The following is a 25,662-nucleotide window of genomic DNA, read 5'->3' on the forward strand; positions in this document are numbered from 1 at the left end:
CAACCATGTATTGGGAACATCTTCCCATGAATAGCAACATACAAGTGGGGGACTTTAAAAAATAGGGCAAATTTCAAAGACTCCCTATATTGTGGGCTGGGTGGCAATTACTCCTCTTGAACTTTCATTTGCGACAAAGACCCCCTAAACTTTCACTATATGACAAATACCCTATGGTCATTAATTCAAACGATGGAATGTATTAAATTACCAAAAATATCTCCATTTTTTCAAAGCAAAACCATCTAAATTAACAATAATCATTTTACTAATATAGAAAAACAAGTTTCCTTATATTTTTGTTTCATTTCAATGACATAAATGTCTCTTTGCATTTTAAAATGTAAAAACTGTCCACTTCTTTATCCAATTAATCACGAAAAAACAAATAAAACCTTAAATTTATATATATCATAAAGAAAACTCTACCGTTTCATATGAATATTGAATCCAGCCAGAAATCTGTAAGGATCTATTGGAGTAGCTAAGAGGACTTCAATATTATATTTAGAAAATTAATCGAATCATAAATCGTTCAAATAAATAAGAAAAAGAATAATTTGGCGATTTAAAATTTTTAAACAACTAAGTGAGAATCTTTTCTAAAGTTAATTGATGAAACTCTAATGGGGCATTGTGTTGCAAAGTGAAAGTTTAGGGGTAATTGTCATTATCCCCATAGTATCGAGGTCTTTGTAATTTACCCAAAAAAACAGTATACATAATCACTTACCCCTATAATTTTTGACAATGGACAAAATTGTTAAATATTACCGGAAAAGATAAAATGACCATGTTTCCCTTCCATTAACTAAAGAGGTAAAGAATATGAAACACACTGAAAAAAAAAACACTAGAGGTGACTATTGCAATCCTAGTGAGATCTTGATGACCATTACAAATCCCAACAACCATAGGTATTGCGAAATCCTCGAGCTGTGCAATTTAACTGGATAGTGTTAGTGTATATGGTAGAAGATGACTAACCTATTCGATCATGGCTTGAATTCCGATTCTATAATTGTGAACTTCGTAATCTGCCAACTCATCTCCCGACTCGAATGAATAGAATTATGAAGCATCCATCGTTCCCCCTATACCCCACCAAAACCTCTCTCTATGTGTGTGTGTTTCATTTCCAAGAGCTAAGAAAAACACTCGTAAGTCCCTGGAGATAAGACGAGATGGAAGCCCCCCAATGAAGGTTCATGGTTTTTTGCAGAGCAATTTGGTTTGGGGAGGCAAATTTAGGGTTCTAGATGCAAAATGAAGGCAGGACGCCTACTTTAACGCTGGTTCTGCTTTTGCTACTCAAGACCTTCATTGAAGCCGAGGTGGAAGGACGAGGTTGTGCACCGAGGAGATTTGAAAACAAGAAAGAGTAAGAGGCCTAGGGATGAGGTCCCCGTGAAGGCACTATGATGCTCAAGTTAGTAATGGGGTGATGGAGTAAGTCAGGCCAAGTTGAGGAGAACAGTAAGTGAGCAATAGAGGTAGAGTGTTTAGAAAGTTGAAAATCATTTACCTTGAAGGGATATGCCTTTAAATAATTGAGTGTTTGATTTGTACTTGGACATACTCCTTGTGGGGTTATTGGGATGAGGCTGCCCATCGAGGTTTTCAAAGAGATCCACCTTCCTCAGCGATGGCGCTTATCCTTGGGAGGTGGTGCTTATCCTTGTCTATACGGGACTTTGCTTCCATCCGAGGCCTTTAGTGACATAACTATCCACACTTGTAGGTAAGCAGTGTGCTGACTTGGTCTGAGAACATTGGCCATGGAGGTGCCCATGTGGCAGCTTTAACCAGTTAGGACACCGCTCGAACAGGAAGCAATGTTCGTATAGGAAGAAGATTGAAGCTTCTTGTTATGCTCTAGTCTTGAAGAATCATCATCTCGAGAAGATCATTTCTTATAAAAATTAATCCGTGAGAGCCAAAATCTCTCAATAGCAAGAATTCGTAAATCGAAACTTCCTTCACTCCTCTCTTTATTCTTGTCACGATACCTCTCTTTCTGTCACTGCTAGAGCTTCCCTCTATATAAATTACAAACTTCCAATCTTCTTCTCCAATGACGAAACTTCACCCGGTCACAATCGTCCTCGAATTATTGATCGACATTTCTTTTTGTTTATTTTTGCTTGATAAATCTACTTGGTTGTGGTCGTCTTCAACTACAGTGAAGATTAACTCTAATCATCTTTCTCTACATGGTTTGTTGCTTACTTGATTTGCCGCAATTTTTTTTATTTACATTTTTCAAGATTAACTCTAGAACAGATTGTAATGAACGAAGGCTCTACTTATTTAATTAGAGCCAATGACTTTTACGACATGTGTCGATTTTATTTTGAAAATTTAAAGAATAATGAAAATTAACCATAAAAAGGTAATTTTGAAATTAATAAAAATTATTTGTAAGCATGCACCAACGATGAGGGAGGATTTTATCCATTGTCAAAAACTATAAGGATACTTTAAATGATTATGCCAACAATAGGATAAGTTCTTGTTTATTTGCTGAACCATTGGAATAATTTAAGTATTTAACCAAAAAAAGTAAAAAGCTTCCAAATAATAAGTCATCATATTCATAGTGTCTGCCCTACCTCATCGGAACTAATATAACGAATTTACATCTGGCCCCCATAGAATGCGCCCAAAAAACGCCCCACATGCACATGTCAGCGTGCATATGTGCCGTGGGACGTATTTGGAGCGCGCTCTGTGGGGACTGATTTGAACTCTGGTATAACCTAGACTCACATCCGATCAACCGTTTCAGAATCATAGTCAATATTCTCCATCTGTTTGTCATGTGCAAGTGCAAATACACGTCCCAGTCAACCAATTCATATACCCACCGGTGCCACGCGAGTCTGGCCTGTTGTATGTTTGTTTGAGATAGTTTCCTGGTCCTTATCTCGCTCGAAATAAAATAATAATAATGATAATTAAAGAATAGTCCTTATCTGATCTCTAATCCAATTATGAAGAATCACCCAAAATAAGATAAATAAAATTATCGTGCCTTTTGAATCCTGCCTCCTAAGCCGGTGAGCCCATGCAAATACGATATCACATGCTCTAAAGGATCTCCCCTGCCACGTGTACGGTAATTACTCTACGAAAGGATTGAGGAATCTGGATCTTACTACATAATATATCTTTCAGACTCATAGATAAGTCCACGTTTTTATAAAAAAAAAAAAAACGAAATAAAGATAACATCCACGTGTCTTTACAAGCTCTCCGTATCGGAGCAGCCTTTCCCGCGAGAAGGAACTTACCGGTTCTCGTTTTTCTCTCTTTTCTTCGTATAATTCGCATGGACTGTTTTAAAAGTACGTGTTACAAGTAGAACTGCAGAAGAGTGTACAGCAAACAGATCTGTCCTGTCCTCGCTGCGAGCGATGACTTGGAGGCGTAGTTGGCAAAACCAGGCATGGAATTATGGCCGACGGGGGTTGCGCGCCTACGGAGCTAGACGTGCGCCACCGCTGCCCTTGGAGCAGAAGACGCCAGCTCTATTGTCTTCTGCTCGAATGATCCTCTCTCGAAACGCCTTTGCCTCGGTTTCTTCAGCTAAGTTCTTCGAGGTGAATCTTTGCTGATTCTTAAATCAAGCTTAATCAACCCATCCTGATTCCTGATAGTTTGTTTTGTTCTCGACTCTGATTGTAACTTAGGGCTTCATGTAGTTCTAGATGGACATGCAGAGTAAGGTTTGGATTTCTTTCCTTTTAAATTTGGAAGATTGATTAGCGGTGAATCGTTAGCTGTTGAATTTTATTATTTGCTTTGTTTTCCTATATGAGTTAGTTAGAATTGTATACTCTTCATCCGTGTTCTAGTATTACGGAAAGTTTGCTTCGCCACTTAACTTACTATGCTGTTCATTTCGAGTCTTCTTGAATAAATTCAGAACTCTTTACTCTGCAGCGTCTATTGGACTGTAGTGTATTCACTGGACACTGGATTCTCTACCTAATGGGATACACTTTCTCCAGCATTGTGCAACTCCCGTGCGGGAAATTCGAATTTCCCAGATGTTACGATCTCACTCAATGCTCAATGGTAGCTAGAAAAATTAAATGAAAGTAGAAAATAGAATGAGGAGTCCACTTCGAGGGGGACCTCCATTAGAGGCTTAGAGCTACAGATCCTACAATTAACTTCTTATTTTCCCCAAAAAATTCATATGGCATCTAAGTTATGTAAGAGAACTAAGATAATCTAAACCTCAACTTGCCTAACATGATAAGATTTTTACTCTAATAAACTTCCTAAAAAATCTCTAGAATATAGTTAATACCTAAAAAGAAACTATAAAATAGAAAGCAAATATTGTTTAGATAGGGAGTATATCATTCCATGTCCCTTCTAAATGTAATCAACCTTGCCCTCAAGGTTGAAACATATTCTTCTTTGGAGGTTGGTCGCCGGCAAACTTCTTATGCCTTGCAAAAATTGATAGTACTGATCACCTTTTATAGCATAATAAGCCTTTTCTTCACAACTTAGACCAAATTGGATTTGCCAAAAGATATCAATAGAATGACCATATAATTGTAGAGAACTCCTTTGGCATGTCACAATGATATGGATCAGTGTAGGAATATGTCAAAATCTTTAAAAACAGAGTCCACGTGACAAATAGTTGTTAGATCCTTTTACTGAACCAAATTTAGAGCTCTTGCATCTTTCTCAACAAAAGTTGGGGCTTTCTCATCTAACACCACCAAAGTTGGGATCCTAAGCTTTTTCTTAGGTTGTTGAAGTCAACCTGGCAAGTGTTAGCTCGGGTTATTTCTTTGGCCTTTTCTGTGTGTACAACAGCCATCCCCACATGATTAGAAACTGTAAGAGAAATGTAGACCTAAAAGGTTTGTCAAAGCATATTTTCAAACATCTTAGCTTGTTAGGCTGCAAAAGCCTGAAAAACAGCTTAAAGGTTTTCTTATAAATCTATTTGAAGTCAAGATATCTGACAAACCATTTTTTATTGAAAGGAATGTAAGTACTCAGATCAAGTAGCCATCTTCATTATGAGTTTGAGGGAGAAGGACCAATTGTTACTCTCAAAGAACCATTCAACCTAAAAGCTTAAGCTGTTAGGTGAGGTCCTTGAATAGGGTTGATATTCTCTAAACGCCCCCTCACACGAAAGCCCATTGGGCTTGAAGCGTGAACAAGTACAGGCCCACCCATACCTTGTGCTGAAACTTATTTAATTATTATGGGGTAGCGAGGATCGAACACTAGAACACTTGGTCAAATTGGCTCTGATACCATCTCAAAGAACCATTCAACCTAAAAGCTTAAGCTGTTAGGGGAGGTCCTTGAATAGGGTTGATATTCTTTAACAGTTACAATCTCACCTTATCATAACTAAAAAATAAATAAAATTAGAAAGAATGGATGAGGAGTCCACTTTGAGGGTAATGGACCTCCTAGTCCTAGCCTAGGTATGTCACTTCAAAGGGGCAAACACCTCCATTAAAGATAAAGCTCTTACACTTTACTTCTTCCTTACTCCCCAAATCCATAGTTCCATACAACATAAATGATATATAAGACACCTAAGATAATCCAAATCCAATGCTTCCTGGACATGGGCCCAGGAATTGGAACCCAACACATCTCCAAGAGTCCGACTTGGCAAGATGAGAAAATATGGACTTGGGCAAACATCCATTGAAAAGTATATAGTGTCAAATAAGCTAGAAGAAGAAAAGGAAATGTTACATAGAAGTGTTCCTCAAGAATTTGTGGAGTGCCAGAACCCGACATGTGTCCACCATGAGCATGTTGTCCATTTAGGAGAGTCCATGGAAAGCTGTTCAAATTGAGTTGACACATACCTGTTGGATGGTTCGTGCTATTGGTTTCGCTTCATCTAGTTTAACAGGAGATGGTTTCTTGTATTTTTGTCTGTTTGTTCAATTCAAGTTGTATTAGGCATGTAAAAAAATCAGTCCTTTTTTTTCTGATGTGAACTTTTTTGTATTGATACCCTGCTCATTTTACTTTTTATTTCTTTCCCTGTTTTCTAGCTGACCAATCCATATTTCACCAAGAAATGTTACTTTTCAAGTGATGCTTGGGTTGACCTTCCAGTTGGTGTGATAGTCGAGGTACCCCTGGCACAGACAGGTGAAGGGATAGCTGAGTGTGAACTTCTCAAATGGTTTGTCCAAGAGGTAAGTAAAATATTTTTATTTTATTTATCCATTTGCAAGGTTCTGATTAATATTGCTGCTTTGTACTACTTTGGGTGGAAATGCCTTGTGTGACCCTTTGGATTGGTGATCGTCATTCTTGAAGTTGTGTATACTTAACTCTAGTTGGTAATAGTGTTTACTCAATAATTTTTAAGTGAAAGGTTGTGTCATTATTTATACTTATGATTTCACTTTGAGATGCTTTACGGTATCAAGTTCTATACATTTTGGTTATTAGTGAACCATTCCGTGTCACAGCTGCTTATATTTTATGTAATAAGAAGAAGTGATGCATATCAATTTTTTAGATCTTTTCCTGATATTGTCATACCATTTCATGTCACAGATATATATGTTTAATTTAATTACAATAAAGGATTCATATCAGTTTTGTGTAAAATGAACAAGAGATCAACTTTATTAATAAACACATACATTAATGTCATGATCAGAATCTTATTCACTTTCTGAGGATATCATTTTTCTAATAAAATATTAAGGAAAATTATTTGAAAAAGTTTGTATTTTGATTCCTTTCTGTTATTGAAAAATCTTTTTTTTTTCCTTTTTAAGTTAGTGACTAAACTAGGGTCTTAAGCTCTATTTGTTAAAATAAGCCAGAGATTACCCTAATGCTCTGCTTATGTAAGAATGTGATCTCTAACTGGATAATGCACTAAATATATGTTTGAATTTCTCTCTTGGAAGGGTGATGAAATTCAAGAATTTCAACCCCTTTGTGAGGTTCAGAGTGACAAAGCAACTATGGAAATAACAAGTCGTTACAATGGAAGAGTTTCTGAGATTCTCCATCATCCAGGAGAAATAGTGAAGGTAAAACAATCTGCCTTAGAAGTGAATGCATATTTACATGCATGCTATTTTACAAATGCTTGTATATACATAAATATGTACTTTTGCTCTGATAATGTAAACTTAACTCATTCATAAAGGAGAGAAGAGAGTAAGAGAAAAAAGGGAAAAAGAATATGTGATTCTTGCTTCTTGGCGAAATTCTAAATCAACCAAAATTGAAGGATTTCCTGATGCAAACAAAAACTTGAAGACATACCACCCTAGGCCTAATGGAACTCACTAAAGACCCATGCCTACATCATTTTGGGAGTTATTGTCTGTAATTTTAATGACAGAATAGTCATAGGTTTTTGGTATTAATATTTAATTGGTAAGGGAGTAAAATAGTCAATTCTTTGGTCTGTTAAAGATTAGCTCAACCAGAAGATTTGTTCTTTAAAATGCATTCAGTAGCAAAGATTTTATTTTCCAATTTTTTTTGGAGCACACATTTTCAAGATTCTTTTGTGGAACCATTCCCTTTGCACTTTTCAATCTACAATTTGGAGGATTTAATAATCTTTTCCAGCATTGATCTGGATGATTTCTTTCTTTTTTCAGTGTCTACATCAATTTTGCATCAATAGTAAGTTAAGGCTTCCATTTTCCCCTTTTTATTTTTCTGATACTGAAACAAGAATATTACAAAGGCTAATTTACCAAATCTTATCCCAACTATAATATAAATCCTATTTTGCCATTCCATCCTATCAAGGGTAATAATATCTTCTGGCAAATTGTAAGCCCTCAAATAATTTCTCACTACCTTAACCCATGTCATTTTTGGTCTTGCCTTAGATCTTTTGGAACCATCTGTTCATATCAAGTCACTTCTTACCAGTGCAATAGGTGGTCTTCTATGCACATATAAATTTCCTTTGTTTTATCATCTGTTGGTGCTACCTGGATTCAAATGAATGTTCTCATTTCTAATCCTCCCTTCTCTAATTCTCTACCCATCTATCTCAACATCCACATCTCCTCTACACTTATTTAATGGATGTACTATTTCTTAATTGCCAAAAACCATGCTAATGTTGCTGGCTTTAGAACCTTATGATATGATATTCCTTTTTAATCTAATTGGTGTTTACATGACACTCCATATGCACCTCTCCATTTTATCCATCCTCTTCTAATAACATCCTCTTCAATATTTACCTTTCTATAGATTTTCAAACCAAGGTGAAGGAAGTGAACACTTTGAGACATCTTTTGGTAACTAATCATGTTGTATCCTCATTTTTATTTTTATAGCTAAAGCAGTCGAGAATAAGAAAAAGAAGGAAGAAGAAAGGTTCTTTCGAAGAACTCAGGTGTGTTAGTTCACACCCTGAAGAGACTTTCTTAGTATTTGAAAAAAAATTACAAATGGGCCCTTGAATAGGTGCCCAAATACAAAAAAAATGAAACAAATCTCTCCACTGGCAACTCTTTCTCTAATGAAATGTCGATCAACCTCTATACGCTTTGTACGGTCATGTTGAACAGGATTGTGGGCTTTGTTTATGGCTGCTTAATTGTCATAATATAATATCATTGGAGTATCAATCCGCACTCCCACTTCTGTCAACAAGTTCTTCAGCCATAACAATTCGGAAACTCCATGAGCCATAGCTTCGTATTTTGCCTCTGCACTAGATCGAACCACCACTGATTGTTTCTTACTTCTTCAAGATACAATATTACCACCCACCAAGGTACAATAGCCAGAAGTAGACCGCCTATCATCAATAGAACCTGCCCAATCAGCATCAGAGTAAGCCTCTACCTTGAGATGCCCATGATTAGAATACAACATCCCTTTTCCTGGACATCATTTTAATTAGGCTAGTATTCTATTCACTGCTTGCATATGAGATGATCTAGGCTCGTGCATATATTGGCTAACCACACTCACAGCATATGATATATCTGGTCTAGTCAAACACAAGTGGAGAAGGCGACCGACAAGTCTTTGATACACAGCTTTGTCAGGAAGAACATCTCCATCATCAACTCCCAACTTATGATTGGGATCAATTGGAGTTTCAGCTGGTTTACAAACCAATTTCCCTACTTCTTGAAGCAGATCAAGGATATATTTCCTCTCAAAAATATAAATGCCCCTCTTTGACCTTGCAGCCTCAATCCCTAGGAAATACCAAAGATTTTCAAGATCTTTAATTTCAAATTTAGTAGCAAGAAAAGACTTTAGTTCAGCAATTCCAGAGATATCATCCCCTGTGATAACAATGTCATCAACATATACTATCAACATAGTCACTTTTCCATTTGCTCTCTTGATAAACAAGGTATGGTCAGCTTGAGATTGAGAAAAGCCAATTTTTAAGATAGCCTTTCTGAATCTGTCAAACCAAGCTCTAGGGGACTGTTTAAGGCCATAAAGGGATTTCTTCAAACGACAAACATTTCTTTCACTCTCAAGGATGTTCACTCCAAGAGGAAGCTCCATGTAAACTTCTTCTTGAAGGTCGCCATTAAGGAATGCATTCTTAACATCCATTTGATACAAGGGCCAAGAATAATGGCAAGCAAGAGGCATGATAACTCGAATTGAGTTCATATTGGCTAATGGAACAAAGGCTTCCTGATAATCAATGTCGTAAGATCGAGTGTACCCTTTTGCCACAAGTCGAGCTTTATACCTTTCAATTGAGCCATCAGCTTTATACTTCACTGTGTAAACCCACTTACATCCAACAGGAACTCTGCCCACTGGAAGAGAAACAATCTCCCATGTTTGATTTTTCTCAAGCGCCTCCATTTCTTGATTTATAGCATCCTTCCAATGAAGGAACTGCACCACCTCAGTAACACTGTGAGGGATAAAAACAGAAGCAATGGAAGAGATATAGGCACAATAAGAGGGAGATAAGGTATTATAAAAGACATAATTTGAGATAGGATATTTAGCACATGTCCTTTTTGCTTTACGAACCGCAGTAGGAAGGTTAAGGTTAGAAACCACACTAAGAGGCTCAATAACAGGTTCACCACAAGTATTAGAAACAAGAAGAGGTTTAGAATCTAGATTACCTAAGTCTGGGAAGTCAGATTGTAATGGACATTCAATCTCTGGAGTCATCCTCTTTTTTTGTCTAACGAACTACTGGTGCCAAGACCGAGGAATAGGAGGAGGCACAGGAGGAGTATTACTACCAACACAAGGAGGAAGAGAAGGAGAAGGATCGACAATACCAGTTACAGCTGAATCGACATACAAAAAGGAGTCCGATCTTCACTAGCATTCTCCCCCTGAAGAGAAGGACAAGAAGAGGAAAAGAAGGGAGTAGACTCAAAGAATGTAACATCTTTAGACACATACCTTTTTCCAGAGTGAGGGTCATAACAACGGTACCCTTTTTGGACTGAAGAATATCCCAAGAAAACACACTTAATAGACTTTGGATCAAATTTCAACCTAGAAGGACTCATGTCATGGACGCAACAGGCGCACCCAAAGACCTTAGGAGGAAGATGGAAGGTATCCTCATCAAGAAAAAGAAGTTGATAAGGAGACTGGAGATGAAGGGTCCGTGAAGGAAGTCTGTTAATAAGATATACAACTGTTTGTACAGCATCCCCCCAAAACTGAGTTGGGACATGCATTTGGAATAACAATCCCCTGGCAACTTCAACCACATGTCCGTTTTTCCTCTCTAATACCCCATTTTGTTGGGGGTATGAGGACATGAACTTTGGTGAATTGCTCCTTTCTCTTCAAGGAAAGTTTGTAAGTGCTTCTCAAAGTATTCATTGGCATTGTCAGATCTAATAATCTTAATCTTCTTTTCAAATTGTGTCTCCACCATATTAAAAAGTCTTTTATAATTGAAGGAACTTCATCTCAGCTCTTCATCAAATACAGCTAGGTATACCGCGAGTAGTCATCAACAAAGAGAATAAAATATATATAACCACCCATACATGGAATAGAATAAGGTCCCCAAACATCAGTATGTATTAAATGGAAAGCAATATTACTTCTCTTGTTACTTGCAAAATATGTGGTTCTACATTGCTTTGATAGTTGACAGACTTCACATTGTAGACCAAAACTAGATAAGGACTCAAACAGACTAGGAAACAAAAGCTTCAATGAACCAAAAGACACATGCCCAAGACGGTGATGCCACAATTCAATTGACTTAGTTTTTCATCACGACAAAACTCAGACTGACGCATTAACCCAAACTTTGGAGACTGATCAAGAAGATAAACTCCATCGGCTTCATGTCCACTGCCAATCATCTTCCCCATAATCAGATCCTGGAAGACACAATAAGTTGGAAAGAATGTTATAGAACAATTATGAGACTTTATAAGAGAGTTAACAGATAAGAGATTTCTATGCAGTTGTGGGACATGGAGAATTGATTTCAGAGAAAGGTTGTTGGTAAGTTTAACTTCACCCAAACCTGAGATTGAGGTCTGAGATCCATCAGCAACAGTAATCTTACCTTTCCCTGAAAAAAGTTTATACGTGGTAAAGTAGGAAGGCATACCAGTCATATGATCACTGGCTCTTGTGTCAATTATCCAAGAGCCAGAGGATGAGGCATGACACGCAAGTGCAGTACGTGATTTTGCAAAGTCACTAGAAGGTGAATGTGAACCAGCAAATGTAGGCAACCCACTCTTTTCAAGATGGATCAAGATGCCTCTCAATTTTTCCATCACATCAGAGGTGTCATGAGTAGATGCCTGAGCAGAAGAATTTCCCTCAAGCATGTGAGTCTGAGAATCATGACTAGCTGTAGCAACATGAGCATTTACCTTCTTTCCGGTTTTAAACTTCTCAGGCTTTAGGTGGGGATTTAGTTTCCAACACCTATCCTTGGTGTGCCTTGGCTTCTTGTAATATTCACAAACTACATCTTCAGGTTTACTAGAACTCTGTTTGGGTTTTGTAGACACAAGAGTAGTGTGCTCATTGACAAGAACTTGCATCATGGCAATCCTCCTACTCTCTTCATTCTGCACCAAAGAGTATGTTGTGGAGAGTGACAAAATATCAGCACTAAGGATGTGTTGCCTAGTGAAATCATAATCGGCATTCAATCCAGCAAGAAAATCAAAGGCTTAGTTTTTCTCAATGCACTTCCTGTATTGTTCAGCATCAATAGGATCCTTCCACTCCAAAGCTTCTAAATGATCCATTTCTTCCCAAACCAATTGTAAGGAAGAGAAATGCATGGCCATCGATTTCTCCCCCTGTCGCATATTACATTCTTCTCTTCACAACTGATAGATTCTAGTCATATTCTTCGCTTGAGAAGAATACATGTTCCATCAAGTTTTACAGTAGTAATCTGCCCTCCAGCACTGTCATTATTTCCCAGGAGGACATAGGTAGGTACGTACACACCCTTGTGTGAGTCCATTGATCACCACCCCTCTAAAAACACTTTTCTCACCAACACCACAATCTCCCAACACTAGCTGAACACCCAAACACCTTTCCTTGAAGGTTAAACACGGGCTACAGCAATAAACTGAAGAAAAGAAGGTGTTGGCAGGAAAATAGGGGAAGAAAAAAAATTCCCAAAAAACGTTTTAGGGCTCCAAAAAATCTGAGACAGCTTCCTGTAATCTCAGAAATTCACCACACTTCAAACACAAGTGGGTTTAACAGCAACCAGCCTACCATGCAAGCATGCAAGCCCTAAACTCCAAATTTGTAATTTTTGCCAATTTTCAAAATCCAAGAAAAATGTAAAAGAGCTTCAAACCTCCATGAAATGTATATCAAAATTCCTCTAAAAATGAGGCGCATCAAGGGGTGTCAACCACAAATGAATGCCGCCGACTGTACGGACTGTTGACGTCAACCGGCGGCATGCTGACATCAGCAGGTTCGCCTGTGAGTCACAACCAGCGGCAGATGCTCTCCTTGATCTTTTGATGCTCTAATACCAAGTTAAAGCAGTCAAGAATAAGAAGAAGAAGAAGAAGAAGAGAAAGAAGAAGAAAGGTTTTGTCGAAGAACTCAGGTGTGTTACTGTTCACACCCTGAAGAGACTTTCTTAATATTTGAAGAAAATTACAAATGGGCTCTTGAATAGGCACCCAAATACAAAAATAATGAAAGGACATAAATGCCCTTAATTCTCAACATTTATTATTACTAAATTTGCACTACACTTATTCTATGTTAGTCTTATTTATCTTAAAATCATTTGATAGTATGTTTTCGTGGCTTCATGATATATGTATTCATGCATGTTCTAGCATGACTATGTGGTCCATGGTTGGGCAGATTTGGGTTAGAGTTGTTTATGTGGGGGTTATACGAGTTGAATACATGTTGGAGTCATTTCGGGAGATGTTAAATAGTTGTTGTCTTGTGGAGTCCAGTCAAGTTGTTAGGTCCAAATAGGAGTGGCAATAGGAGAGTGGAGTAGTTGTGGCAGTTCCATAGGAGGTCCAAATAGGAGTCCAGTCAAGTTGCATGTGCTAGCATGATGTGATCTTAATGTGTAGTATATTATTACGAGACATTATTGCAGTTTTGTACTTGTGTTGCCCCAGTAGCAGAATCATCTCTCTGTTATCTCTTCTTTTTATATTTTGTTTTCTTGTCCTAGCTTGGTTAAAGTGGGGATGAAAGGGAAGTGTGGGCATAGAATGGGTCAGGGTGGTCGAGGTCAAGGTATCCAACATGTACAGACCAGTGTAGTATCAGAAACTATGGCTGAGCCACACACACATTAGCCAGCTGGAGATGGAGGTGAAAAATTTAACCTCTGGTCAAGAGAGGATTCACAAGGAGATAAAAGATTCTTTTCCATCCATAAACAGAAGGGTCGATGAACTCGTGGCAAACAATGACCATGAACAGGGAGAGACTTCTCAGAATCAAAATCTGGGAGGTCATTCCAACCTGTTGGAACCTCCAATATGCTTGTTCTGAAACCTGCCAAACTAGACTTCCCACATTATAATGATATTGAAGACCTCTCCAGCTGGATATGTTGGGTGGAGCAATTTTTTGAATTACAGCAAATGAGAGAGGTGGGAAAGGCATCCTTAGCAGCTTACCACTTGTAGGGAGAGCCCAACTCTGGCACCTACTGCTCAGAGAAGATTAAGAGCAAATAACATGGGAAGTCTTTGAACAGCTTCTCAGCTGATCAGGGAAAATGTTGTCAGCCCATAAATTGATATGTTTTGTGAGTGGTCTGAAGAAGCATATACGAATGAAACCCCAGACTTTGTCCATGGCAGTCAGGCTTGCTTCCCTCTATGAATCCGAACAACAAATCCAGAGACAGATCTCTCTACAGGAGAAGTGTGTTGCCAACTCTATCAGCAGTATTTTCTCCCACATCTGCTCAACTTTCACCTGCAATACCCATCAAATGGCTTACACTGACAGAATTACATGAACGTTGCAACAAAGAATTATGTTTCAACTGCATTGAAAAGGTTCAGCCTTGGATGTCAATGTAAGAAGTTATTCCTAATTGAAGGATTTGACCAGAGGTCGACAAGGAAGAGATAACAGAGAGATGGTTTTGCTACTGGGGAAACAAAAGTGCAATATGTTGCCACCAGCCAGTCCAGCCTCCTAGGAGATTGCCATGAGTATGCCACTCTCCTATTGATACTCCTATTTGGACTCAACAGCTTGACTGGACTTAACTATTTAACATTTCCCAAAATGATTCCAAATCGTTGACTGGTATAACACCCATATATACATCCCTGACCCACATCTGTCTCTGTCCAAGCATGCACCAAATGGTCATGCTAGCACATGCACGTATCACTTTGCATTTTATCCCACTCTACTTTCATAATTAGTGCTATCTTGTCTATAATGTAGTTAACTAAATTTCTACTAGTGCATCCTACTTGCAAACTGGTTTGATCCAAATATATTTGCAAGTTGGTTTTACATAAATTCAGGAAAAAAAAAACAATTAGTTCAAAACCCTAGAGGTTCAATAGGACAAAAGAACTCCTATTATGTTGTAGAAATGGAAAACCCTAAAATATAGGTATCATTAACCAAGTAATTTGTATGAAACCATGCAAGAGGTAATTTGGTAACATATCAATTTTCTGAATTTTCGTCTTTATATTACAAAGAGACAGAAGATTGGCTTTCATGGATGAGAAATACTTTTGCGGAAACTATCCTTTTAAGGTTTTTTTTCTATATCTTGCTAAGATGGTCATATTTGAGCTCAAATTGCAGGTTGGTGAAACTCTTCTCAAGATGGTTGTGGAAGAATCCAGCACTCCTACCATGAGTGCTGATGATAAAGATAATATAACATTTGTAAAATCTGATATATGTGACTCAAGTCATGAAATCTTGTTGTCCAACAAAGATAATATTGGAGGAGCATTGTCTACCCCTGCTGTCCGAAACCTGGCAAAGCAGTACGGAGTAAATATAAACGATATTCATGGAACTGGTAAAGATGGGCGAGTTTTAAAAGAAGATGTCCTAAAATATATTACCACTAAAGGGATATTTAGAGAGCCATCTGCATCTTCACAAGAAACCTTGGTGGAACAGTTACCTATAAAAGAGGAGAAGTCTTCATACACATTCTCTGTAGATGGATGGCATTATGAAGACAGTACTGTGTCCCTGAGGTAATATTCAAGTCACCTTCAACCTGGAAAACTTCCAAACGATGTGACTGAGATATGATCATGTACCATGTGACTCATATTGTTCATGTTGTCAAAATTTGACATTATCATATGATAATATTGAGGTGCCGAAGGCCCAAAGCCACTAGACATGGTTTCTAATATTTGCAAATTGATGATGTTGACCTAAGGAAGATGACAATATTTGTCTTTCCTATGACAGCATGGTCTTGCATGCAATGCTTCCATTTCTTCTGATATATTATTTGTCGTTTCCTTTCTCAGAAAAAAAAAGTTATTTGCCATTGGACCAGGTCACCAGGATATTTTAAGTAGTTGGAATTGAGTAATATCACTACATATGCATATTTACCGAGGTTACAAGTTTTGGTATTCAAGTTCCATTTTATAATACTACTGCTTGTTAAATGGGATGTGCTTTTATGTGGTTCCCTGTTTGTTTGCAGCTGTATGTTCAAGTTAAACTTTGAAATTATGGTTAAATGCACCTAATTGAGTGCTACTATTCTAGAGTAATAAAATCAGGTGAATCTAGAATTGTTGTTCCACAGTTGTCTTACTGGAGTTGAATATAAAAATCATGATATCTTGACCTATATTTCCACTGAATACTTTTATGTGTCTAATAAATCATTGTACACACAATGATATTTTTCATGCACTTACTCCATTTTGAATTACTTTTTTTAGACAAAAGGTAGGGTATTGTATTAATTCACTCAAAAAATATGCATGCCCTGCACAAGGCACTGTGCAAGGGCCAACATCCTTTCTGTACATTTTCTATTCTGTATGCATAGATACAAAAAGGGTATTAAAAACAAAATAAGAACTATACAGCCTGTTCTTGAAATGTTTGTGGGTCCCTACCCACAAATGCAACCTACCCCATAAACCTTTCACTCAGTATATTCCATTTTGAATTACAAGTATCAAAGCAACCAATAGTTTAAGAAACTTCATATTTATTTTGCTTACTTTTGTGGTATATAATCAAATACCGTACTCCTACTGAGCCACCTAGTTGACTGGATTCCGTATAATATCTTATCTTGGAGTTGTCAGATTTCTTATTATGATTCCCCTTGTATAATCTTCCAATATCATCTAATGTTCTGGATCTTATGTAATATTTTATCTCTTGGAGTGGCCTTATTATTTTGTGCCTTTTTTACTCGAATATTCTGCTTGGGAAAACTCCTTTATCACTATGTGATTAATGAAAACTAAGCATGATTATATTCTATTTGTTGAAAAATGCTTCATCATATGGTTAGGGGTGTAGTCACTATCATAAGAAAGGTTAGATTTGTAATTTGCACTGTGATTATAAAAGTTAATGATAGAGGTGTGGGCCTAACTTTAACATCCCTAAAACTTTTCTCCTCTCTCTCCTTTTTTTCTTCTCCTTTTCTCTTTTTTCTCTTTCAATCTTGTTTTTCTTGACCTAGAATCAACTACTTTATTTTTGTTTACCAGCCTTTTTTGAATTTTTATTAGACAGTTACTTTAATCATGCTCTTTCAGGGGATTCCAGCGATCGATGGTTAAATCAATGACCATGGCTGCAAAAGTTCCACATTTTCATTATTTAGAAGAGATAAACTGTGATGCTCTTGTGGAGCTTAAAGCGGCTTTTCAAAGTGAGAATTCGGATCCACAGATTAAGCATACTTACCTGCCGTTCTTAATAAAGTCTCTTTCAATGGCATTAAGTAAACACCCTTCAATGAATAGTTCTTTCAATGAGGAGTCACATGAGGTTATTCTTAAAGGTATGCAGAATTTAATCTGTCTTAAGTAATACTGAATTTGTTATGAGCTTTTCCTGTTGAGGTGTTAATAACATGTATACATTATCATAAGAGATGAAAGGAACTCAACTCATTGGGGAGGGGGGGAGGAGGAGCTGAATACATAGCTGTTAATAGAGTATATACCCACTCAAGTCCTAAAAATAAAATTTTGAACAATATGCACCTGGGGTAAATTACAAAGACCCCCCTGTACTATGGGGTCAGTGACAATTACCCCCTGAACTTTCACTTTGCAACAAATACCCCTGGCCGTTAAGTTATATGACGGAATGTGTTAAATTACCAAAATACCCACCTAACTTTTCTTATTTTATTTTCTCACCCTTTTATCTAATCCCTAATTGACCCAAAAATACCTCCATTTTCTCCAAATGAAACCAGCTAAAATAACAAGAATCATTAAAAACAAGTTTCTTCAAATTCTTGTTTCATTGCACTGACATGAATGTCTATCTTCATCTTAAAATATTAAAATTATCCACTCCTTTCTCTAATAAATCAAGAAAAACCAAACAAAACCTTAAATTTATATCTATCAGAAAGAAACCTCTACCATTTCATCTGAATAATGAATCCAGTCAGAAATTTACAAGGATCTATTGGAGCAAGCAAGAGGACTTCAATATTAGATTTATAAAACTAATTGAATCATAAATATTTCATTTAAATAAGAAAATGGTAGTTTGGGTATTTAAAAAACTAAACATCTGGGTGAGAATCTTTTTCAAAGTTAACTGATGGAACTCTAATGGAGGGGGTGTTTGCCACTAAGTGAAAGTTCAGGGGGGTCTTTGTTGCAAATGAAAGTTCAGGAGGGTAATTGTCACTGACCCCATAGTACAGGGGATCTTTGTAATTTACCCAAAAAAAGACAAATGCAAGACTGACATGCTAACTATTTGATTCAAATATACAGGATACCAGCCAGCCGCATGTTCCAATAAAACTTGACAAGCATTCTCTGCATGTGCTTCATTTGCCAAAATGCTCTACTGATTATAGACATAGCCTCATAAAGTTTTCAAGAAGATTCACAATCAAATTTCCCTGCAGAATGATTGTAGTTATTGCCATTCTCAATAAGTAGGGGTCATTGAATATTAGAATATAATTACTAAAGCACCACTTTTATTGTTTCTTCTACATGCTATTAGGAAGAGTGGCTTCATTTATCTGACTTTGATATTCTAGTTTAAAATTATTTGCTGCTTTGTTCAAGGAATTAACAGTTTATTTAGGTTGTTTAGACCAAAACTTGACTGAGTTCTGGTCTTGTCAACATGCAAAGCATGCAATGTTTTTATCATCTTAGGGTGCCAAGTTTTGTGAAGACACTATTGGATAGGGTGCAACAGATTTCAAGGAAAATCAAGTTGATAAAATGAAATATCAAACATTCTAATTTTACACAAATATCTTTCTTTCTTAGGTTTAAGGATCTTAGTTGATGGTTCTAATATCTCACCAGTACTTCAACTTTCTGGAAGATAAAATCAACATTCTACTCTCAATACGTGCATTTGATAGAAATCTAATAAATGTTGCTTTGAAATTAAGTTTTCCAGCTGGAGAATATTTTGATCCATGTCAAGCTGCACATATTATATTTCATCACCATTTATGAGTTTAAATTTCTCTATTATGTATTAGTTGTCAATGCGATGCCTAGGCAACAAGGAGCCCATGGAAGGTCACCTCACTTAAGTGCCTAGCTATTTTTGTACATGGTACTATAAAATATGTTTATACTCTTTATTTTCTGAGATTATAATAAGAAAATAAACATTATTAAACTAAATTATTCATTTTGTGGATTTATATACTAGTATCTTTTTATTATTTTCTTATTTGTTAGGGCTCAATCAATAGACATGGTGTATGCTATTTTGAACCCTCAAAGACTTCAATGCCCAAACTGATAATTAAGGAAGAACTTAAAATTTTATCCAATCAACACATTCTTCTACTCTTTCTTGTCTTCTTTTTCTAGGACAAAAACAGGGACTTAGCCCCTATCTTTCTGAGTTTTCCTTTTTTTTTTCTCATGAATATGTTTGATTTTCTTTGTTTTAATATGATTTACACTTTTTTTTGAATATTATAGATAACTACTAGTGAAAGATGGTTGTTGGTTGCTATGGAACCCATGGAATTACCCCTTCATGATTTTTATTTAAAAGAAAATCCATCGCCTAGGCAACCGGATGATAAGGCAGACATCTGTCCCCTAGCCTCATCTTGGTGCCTTGAAACTATGTTAATTACATCTTATATGCAACTTATGTCCTTGGTTTATTGATTTATTGTAGGATGCCACAATATTGGTGTTGCCATGGCTACTCCATATGGATTAGTTGTACCAAACATAAAGAAGGTTCAATCATTATCCATCTTGGAGGTTGGTTCTAATCCATTTGTTATATTTATTGACATCTTCAATTAACATTCCATTTTTCAAAATTGGCAGTTAAGATCCGATAGCTTTTCCGTGCTCTTTTTATTTTCCCTAGTAAATTTTGTTATCTTAAAATAAAGAAGAAAACTAAAAAACATTTTTATACATGACAAAATATATGATATCAATAAAGAGAAGAATATAGTAGAAGGGACCAAGTAAAATAAGGTTGGGCAAGTGGTAAGACTACATAAGACACCCATTCCCTTGTACATCAAAACTGTACACCCCAAAATCATTAGTGAGTGAGGGACATAAGAAACAGAAATTCACATTTGGGTTCTTAGCATGTCCTGATACTATTTGCTGATCTCAAAGGGATATTGCCTTGTTTTGAACTTATTAATGGCATTTTCTTGATCAACTTGAACAATAATATCCGATACACCCTTTGACTTAAAGGATCTGAGGCCCTTTGAGGTAAGCCCCAACCCTATTTGCCTGCCCAATACCAATCAGTGTCCAAAAAGCAATGGTAACCTAACCATTTTAATTGTACTACATTCCTCTAATGCCTGGCGTAAATAAGCAAACATATCCATATGAAAACAGTCCCCAACAAATTACTTTTGTATTGACATCATTTTATAACAAAATATGCAACCAAGAAAACTGACCGAATGCCCCTCTGAGAAATGGAAATTACATGTAGATGAGATAGCATGTTCATCAAATGGGAATATGGCTATGTAAATGCCTTGTTTGGACTGAAGAACATTTTGAATTTTAGTTACACAAGCATAAGCATACATGCATTTGTGCTTTTCCCAGAACTGTTGTTAGACTTTATCAGTGAAGCCTCACTGAATATCCTAATATAAGTAAGCTAAAAGAATCATAAAAATCAATATCGTCTAGATCAGGTTCAGGTATCGGCAAAGAATAAACTCAAAGTAAGTTTTAGCTTATCTTATTTATCTTCAATATATTATATTCCTACGTTACATTCCAGACACAATTCAAATTACACTAATGTTAGGAAAGGAGATTTTATAATGTTTGTTATCTCTATGACTATTCTTTGTCTTTCCATAAATTGAAGGTAAGGTGTCAGTGTTTCTGATGTTAGTCTTATAAATAAAGAACAAAGTTTTAGTTGCAATTGTACGTTTCTTTTATCATATGAACATTTAGCAATTATTGTGCAAATTAAGTGTATAGTGATATTGCTATTGCTAGAAACAGAAAGTTGTGGAAATTAGAAGGTTTATAGGAAAAGAAAATTGTAAAATTCTTAAATATGGTTCTCATCTCTAAACAAGTTGTCAGCATAAGGGCTTCAACAAATTAAATGATTGTCTAACTTTGTTACCAAGAGTTTTAGAAAGTCAGGCTCTTCATTTGTGATTTTCTTGAATTTTACCTCAGTTTTTGGTAAGAAGGGCTTGCTATGATTTTACAACAAGCCAGCTAAAAACATGAAAAGAAGACTTGAAATAAGGTCATAAATCATAATTGTCACATTCATATGTTCTGCCCATCCTAAGACTAATGGTTGTATTGTCGATTTTTTTCCTTTGTTCATTGATTAAAAAAAAAAGTATTTTCCTTTACTCTTACTTCGACTAATGCAGAATATTATCCTAAAGCATGTTCATCCCTGGTCAGGTTACTAAGGAACTTTCACGTTTACAACAATTGGCAATAAATAACAAGCTTAGCACTGAAGACATCTCTGGTGGAACGATAACTTTAAGTAACATTGGGGCAATTGGTGGAAAGTTTGGTTCTCCTCTCCTCAACCTGCCTGAAGTTGCCATTATTGCAATGGGCCGAATCCAGAAACTTCCACGCTTTGCAGATGATGGAAATGTGTATCCTGCGTCCATCCTCAATGTAAGCAGCAACTTGTTATTGTGCTTGTTATATATGAATTGTCATTTCCACATGCATTTTCCATTCTCTATGATTCTGCTTTTTAATTTTCTTCTTCTTTTCCTTTCTGCCTTTTTTTTGGCGCGGGGGGTTACATTCCAAGAAGTAAGCCCTGGCTTTCCCAGATTTTGTTCACATTCTTTAAGCATTGTTAAATGACTAAATGACCATTGCATGTAAGTAAGCTTCCTTCCATTACATGGGAAAGGTCATTTGAAGGATCTTGAATTCACTGATAGGTGTAGTTTTAGCACTCTGCCCATGTATATGAATTCGTGTGCGTGCCAGCCCCAGGATTCTATAAAGTTGTGTTTTGAAAGAAGAGGTAGGGAAAGTTCTTTCAAACCAAACACAGCCTAAGGGTCTAACCTTGAGAGGAGGGATTTATATTTTTTAAGGCTCAAATCTAATATTGATGAGGTTTGCCGTAAGATTCATGAAAAATAACTTTTAAATTCATTTTAGCATTTTCTTTCCTTTTAATGATTGGAACCATCTATTTTACCATAGGTTTGTCTTCTACTGCGTTAGTTATGAGAAGTTAATTAAATAAGGCCTTCTTCATGTTATGTCAAATGTCACTTAAATTTCTTCAGTTCTTTCTATGAGTTATAATAGAGTTTATTTACGATCATAATATCTACATACGAAACATGTAGTTGGGATCAGGTGCTAGGTTGATGTTTGGCCTGGTTAATCACTTGGTGCAACGGTTTGGTTGCTCCATTGAGACCTGGGTGACCAAGGTTCAAAACTTGGAAACAGCCACTCTGTATGTACAGGGGTAAGGCTGTGTAGTGTGTACATCTGTCCCTCTCCTGACCCCACATTGGCAGGAGCCTCCTGCACTGGGCTACCCTTTTATGTAAAAGGAACTTGTACACTATGTATAATCACAATTTGAGAGACACTTTTTAAGTTATATTAGATGTTTCTCAACAATCTTTCTTTTATCTTCTTCTTTTCTTTAATGATTTTTTATCTTTTATTTTGTCAAAAAAAACTAACTTAAGAGGGCCTCATGTTGAGGCATGCATACTAAAGTTGATTGTTGACATTGACCTGCTATACTTATGAATTTTGTATTGGGAATTTCCCCAAATTTCTTAAGTCAATACAACCTTACTGGTTTCCCAAGTCAATTCATTGTGTGGGCTGCATATTACATCTGGGAGACCTGTTATATTTGGGATAACGTTGGAAAAAGTTGCAGTAAATGGGTCTAATGGTTTTAAACTTTTAATTTTTCAATTATGAAGTGAAGCCTGTCTGAAACTCAACGTCCATGTCTAGTGGGGTTCAATGGTTACTTTATGAGTCTGAAATTTTCATTTGGTTGTTTGTCTTAGGTTAATATTGGAGCAGATCACAGGGTTGTGGATGGGGCAACTGTTGCCAGATTCTGCAACGAGTGGAAGCTATTAATTGAAAAGCCAGAACTTCTCTTATTGCATATGAGATGATTAGCTTATTAATAGAATCCACGATTTCAAGATAATTTGGAGCAAACATTAAGCAAAATAATGAATTATCAAGAAAAAACGCCTATGCTTCAAAGACCCATTTTTTCACAAAAAAAAATGCTTCTGCCACATAGGCAGTAAGCAACACTATGCTGTTTGGTACGGTGATTTTTATCACCGTTTTTCATGTATGTGCTGATAGGTAAGCACCACATTGGTGGGGTCCTGATTTTTGAGGCATGCCCGATTTTTTAATAATCAGTTGAATCAAACAATGAGATACATGGGCGTTTGTTGAAACGCCTATGTGGATCCGACGTGACACCATTTTTTTGAAAAATGGCTACAGTTACAAACATCCCTTTAGTTTTCACCTAAAAATGCATTTCATCATCTACTAAGCGTTATCCCAACTAATGGGGCCAGCTATGTATACAGTACACCCCGTTTCACCATTCCGTTATGTATGCCGTATCCATTTTTAAAATACTGGCGCTTTGAAAGTTAAAATATTCCTTGTTACTTCGACCCATTTCCTTTTGTCTACCCCTACACCCAAAAATGCATTTATTTTCTATTTTGAGAAATCACCTAAAAATGTATTTAGGCTACATAAATAAAAGCCTTCTGTTAAGGATACAATTCAATTTCAGGCTGCGAGAGAAGGAATTGGGGGCTAACCAAGGACCAGACCAGCAAACACAAGAACCGAATATTTAAAGTTGACCTAAACCGAGATTCAACCTGAGTGCAACCCTTGTCTAAGTATTTGACAAACTTGGTTGGGTAGGGACTAATTGGGGAGCGCAAGGTCTAAGCGATAGGAATGGTCCAAAACATCATCGAGCAAGTATAAACACTAAACAAAACTGATAGTGGTGCAAGCAGTAGATCTTGATTCATAGTGGCGTACGTGTTCGCTCGTGAAGTCGTGATCGGTTACATAGACCTTGATTCATAGTGGTGCAAGCAGTAGATCCCGAGTGTTCTCGCTTCTCATGAAAGCTTCTTTTATTGGCTTTTTCGAAGTAACTCGACCAAAGCTTCAGCCCTCCCCTGGCATCTCCAAAGCGGCTCAACCAAAACTTCAGCCTTCTCAAAATAGGCCCTAAGTGGATATGGAAACCTGTCAAGGATAGCAACCAATGTCTCTCTCTCTTTCTCTCCATTTTTACAAAAGGGGGGATGGAGCAACATGAAAATTTCACTTACTAATGTGTTTGGTTCCATGAGTGTTTATAGATTGATGTTTCTTACACTTTAATTGAAAAGCCTTGCTCTAAACATTTATTATTTTTTTGTTTGGTTGGGCATTTTAAGTACCACCCCATAAAGCCATATGCCACATGAGCTTACAATAAATGTTTTTTTTTTTTTGTTTTTTGTTGTTTGGTTGGGGTGCTTCAAGCAATAGCCCATAAACAATCCAATGTGACATTGTTTAGCTATGTCAAATTGTCAATAAATGCGAACACCTAAGTGGTGCTAATGTGGCCGCATTTTTCTAATAAACGCCCACAGTACCAAACACCCTCTAAAATGATTGAATTTGGTTTGTGATATGGTTACTAATTAAACCTGGAATTCAACTCAATAGTGAATATTGATACATATATTTTATATACTTTCCATATAAAAAATCCACTTACTAAATGATTGAATTTGGTTTGTGATATGGTTACTAATTAAACCTGAAATTCAACTCGATAGTGAATATTGATACATATATTTTATATACTTTCCATATAAAAAATCCACTTACTAAATGATTGAATTTGGTTTGTGAATGAAAACATACAAGTACGGATATGTTTATAATGCACGGCTGCAAAGTATTGTGAGTATGGTGTGAGAACCAGTTTTGTGAGGATGAAACTTGATTTCCCACAATATAGGATGTGGACTCGAATCTTGTTAGATAGCAGCAGTGTTTGGGATCGATGTTGTTTCTTGAGAGACGTTTTCTTAGAAAACGGTGTTACATAAGCATGTTGTTTTCTCATAAAATGTTCTTTCAAGTTTTTTATTTGGTATCATTGTTGTTGCTACCATGTAGGCACTTTCAATGCCACATCAGCACTATTGCTAGCAACAGTAGAAAAAATGGGAAAACACCAAAAAGGGCATTTTCTCTTTCTAGAGCATGGTTTGAAAAAACCTTTTTTTTGGGAAAAAAAACAGCTAACCAAACAGTAGACATTTTCTCATAAAATGGATTTTTGATGTGGCATTATTCTCTGAGGAAATGACATCGATCCCAAACACCTACAACAATAACAAAAATGGTAAAATTCTGAAACCTCCCTTGAAGTTTGGTAATTGCAGTCACCTCCCCT

The 25,662-nt window shown here is 36.5% G+C and overlaps 1 protein-coding gene across 2 annotated transcripts; it reads left to right on the forward strand.

Annotated features, from left to right (window-relative positions):
• Window positions 1–3,336: 3,336 nt before the first annotated feature.
• BCE2 (2-oxoacid dehydrogenases acyltransferase family protein) lies at window positions 3,337–23,926 on the forward strand. Of its 2 annotated transcripts, XM_088900673.1 has the most exons (9): window positions 3,513–3,602; window positions 3,693–3,728; window positions 6,060–6,206; window positions 6,936–7,061; window positions 15,289–15,695; window positions 17,244–17,491; window positions 19,843–19,931; window positions 21,597–21,824; window positions 23,213–23,926. In XM_088900673.1, the coding sequence occupies exons 2-9, from the start codon at window positions 3,711–3,713 to the stop codon at window positions 23,324–23,326; spliced, it is 1,377 nt and encodes a 458-aa protein (XP_088756799.1). In that variant the 5' UTR covers window positions 3,513–3,602; window positions 3,693–3,710; the 3' UTR covers window positions 23,327–23,926. The 2 variants fall into 2 exon arrangements, with proteins under 2 accessions (XP_010259493.1, XP_088756799.1); XM_010261191.2 differs by lacking the exon at window positions 3,693–3,728 and having other exon boundaries at window positions 3,337–3,602.
• Window positions 23,927–25,662: the final 1,736 nt, after the last annotated feature.

The sequence above is a fragment of the Nelumbo nucifera genome, chromosome 3, assembly GCF_055504915.1.
Source record: "Nelumbo nucifera cultivar China Antique chromosome 3, China Antique-T2T, whole genome shotgun sequence".
Lineage (NCBI taxonomy): Eukaryota > Viridiplantae > Streptophyta > Magnoliopsida > Proteales > Nelumbonaceae > Nelumbo > Nelumbo nucifera.

What these genes read in the sequence shown, in the direction of transcription:
- BCE2 (XM_010261191.2), top strand. Translation starts at nt 3,417, where the DNA reads ATGACTTGGAGGCGTAGTTGGCAAAACCAGGCATGGAATTATGGCCGA. An exon ending in TCAAATGGTTTGTCCAAGAG is followed by an intron (nt 6,207 to 6,935) that starts GTAAGTAAAATA and finishes CTCTCTTGGAAG; the next exon opens with GGTGATGAAATTCAAGAATT. An exon ending in ATCCTGCGTCCATCCTCAAT is followed by an intron (nt 21,825 to 23,212) that starts GTAAGCAGCAAC and finishes TGTTTGTCTTAG; the next exon opens with GTTAATATTGGAGCAGATCA.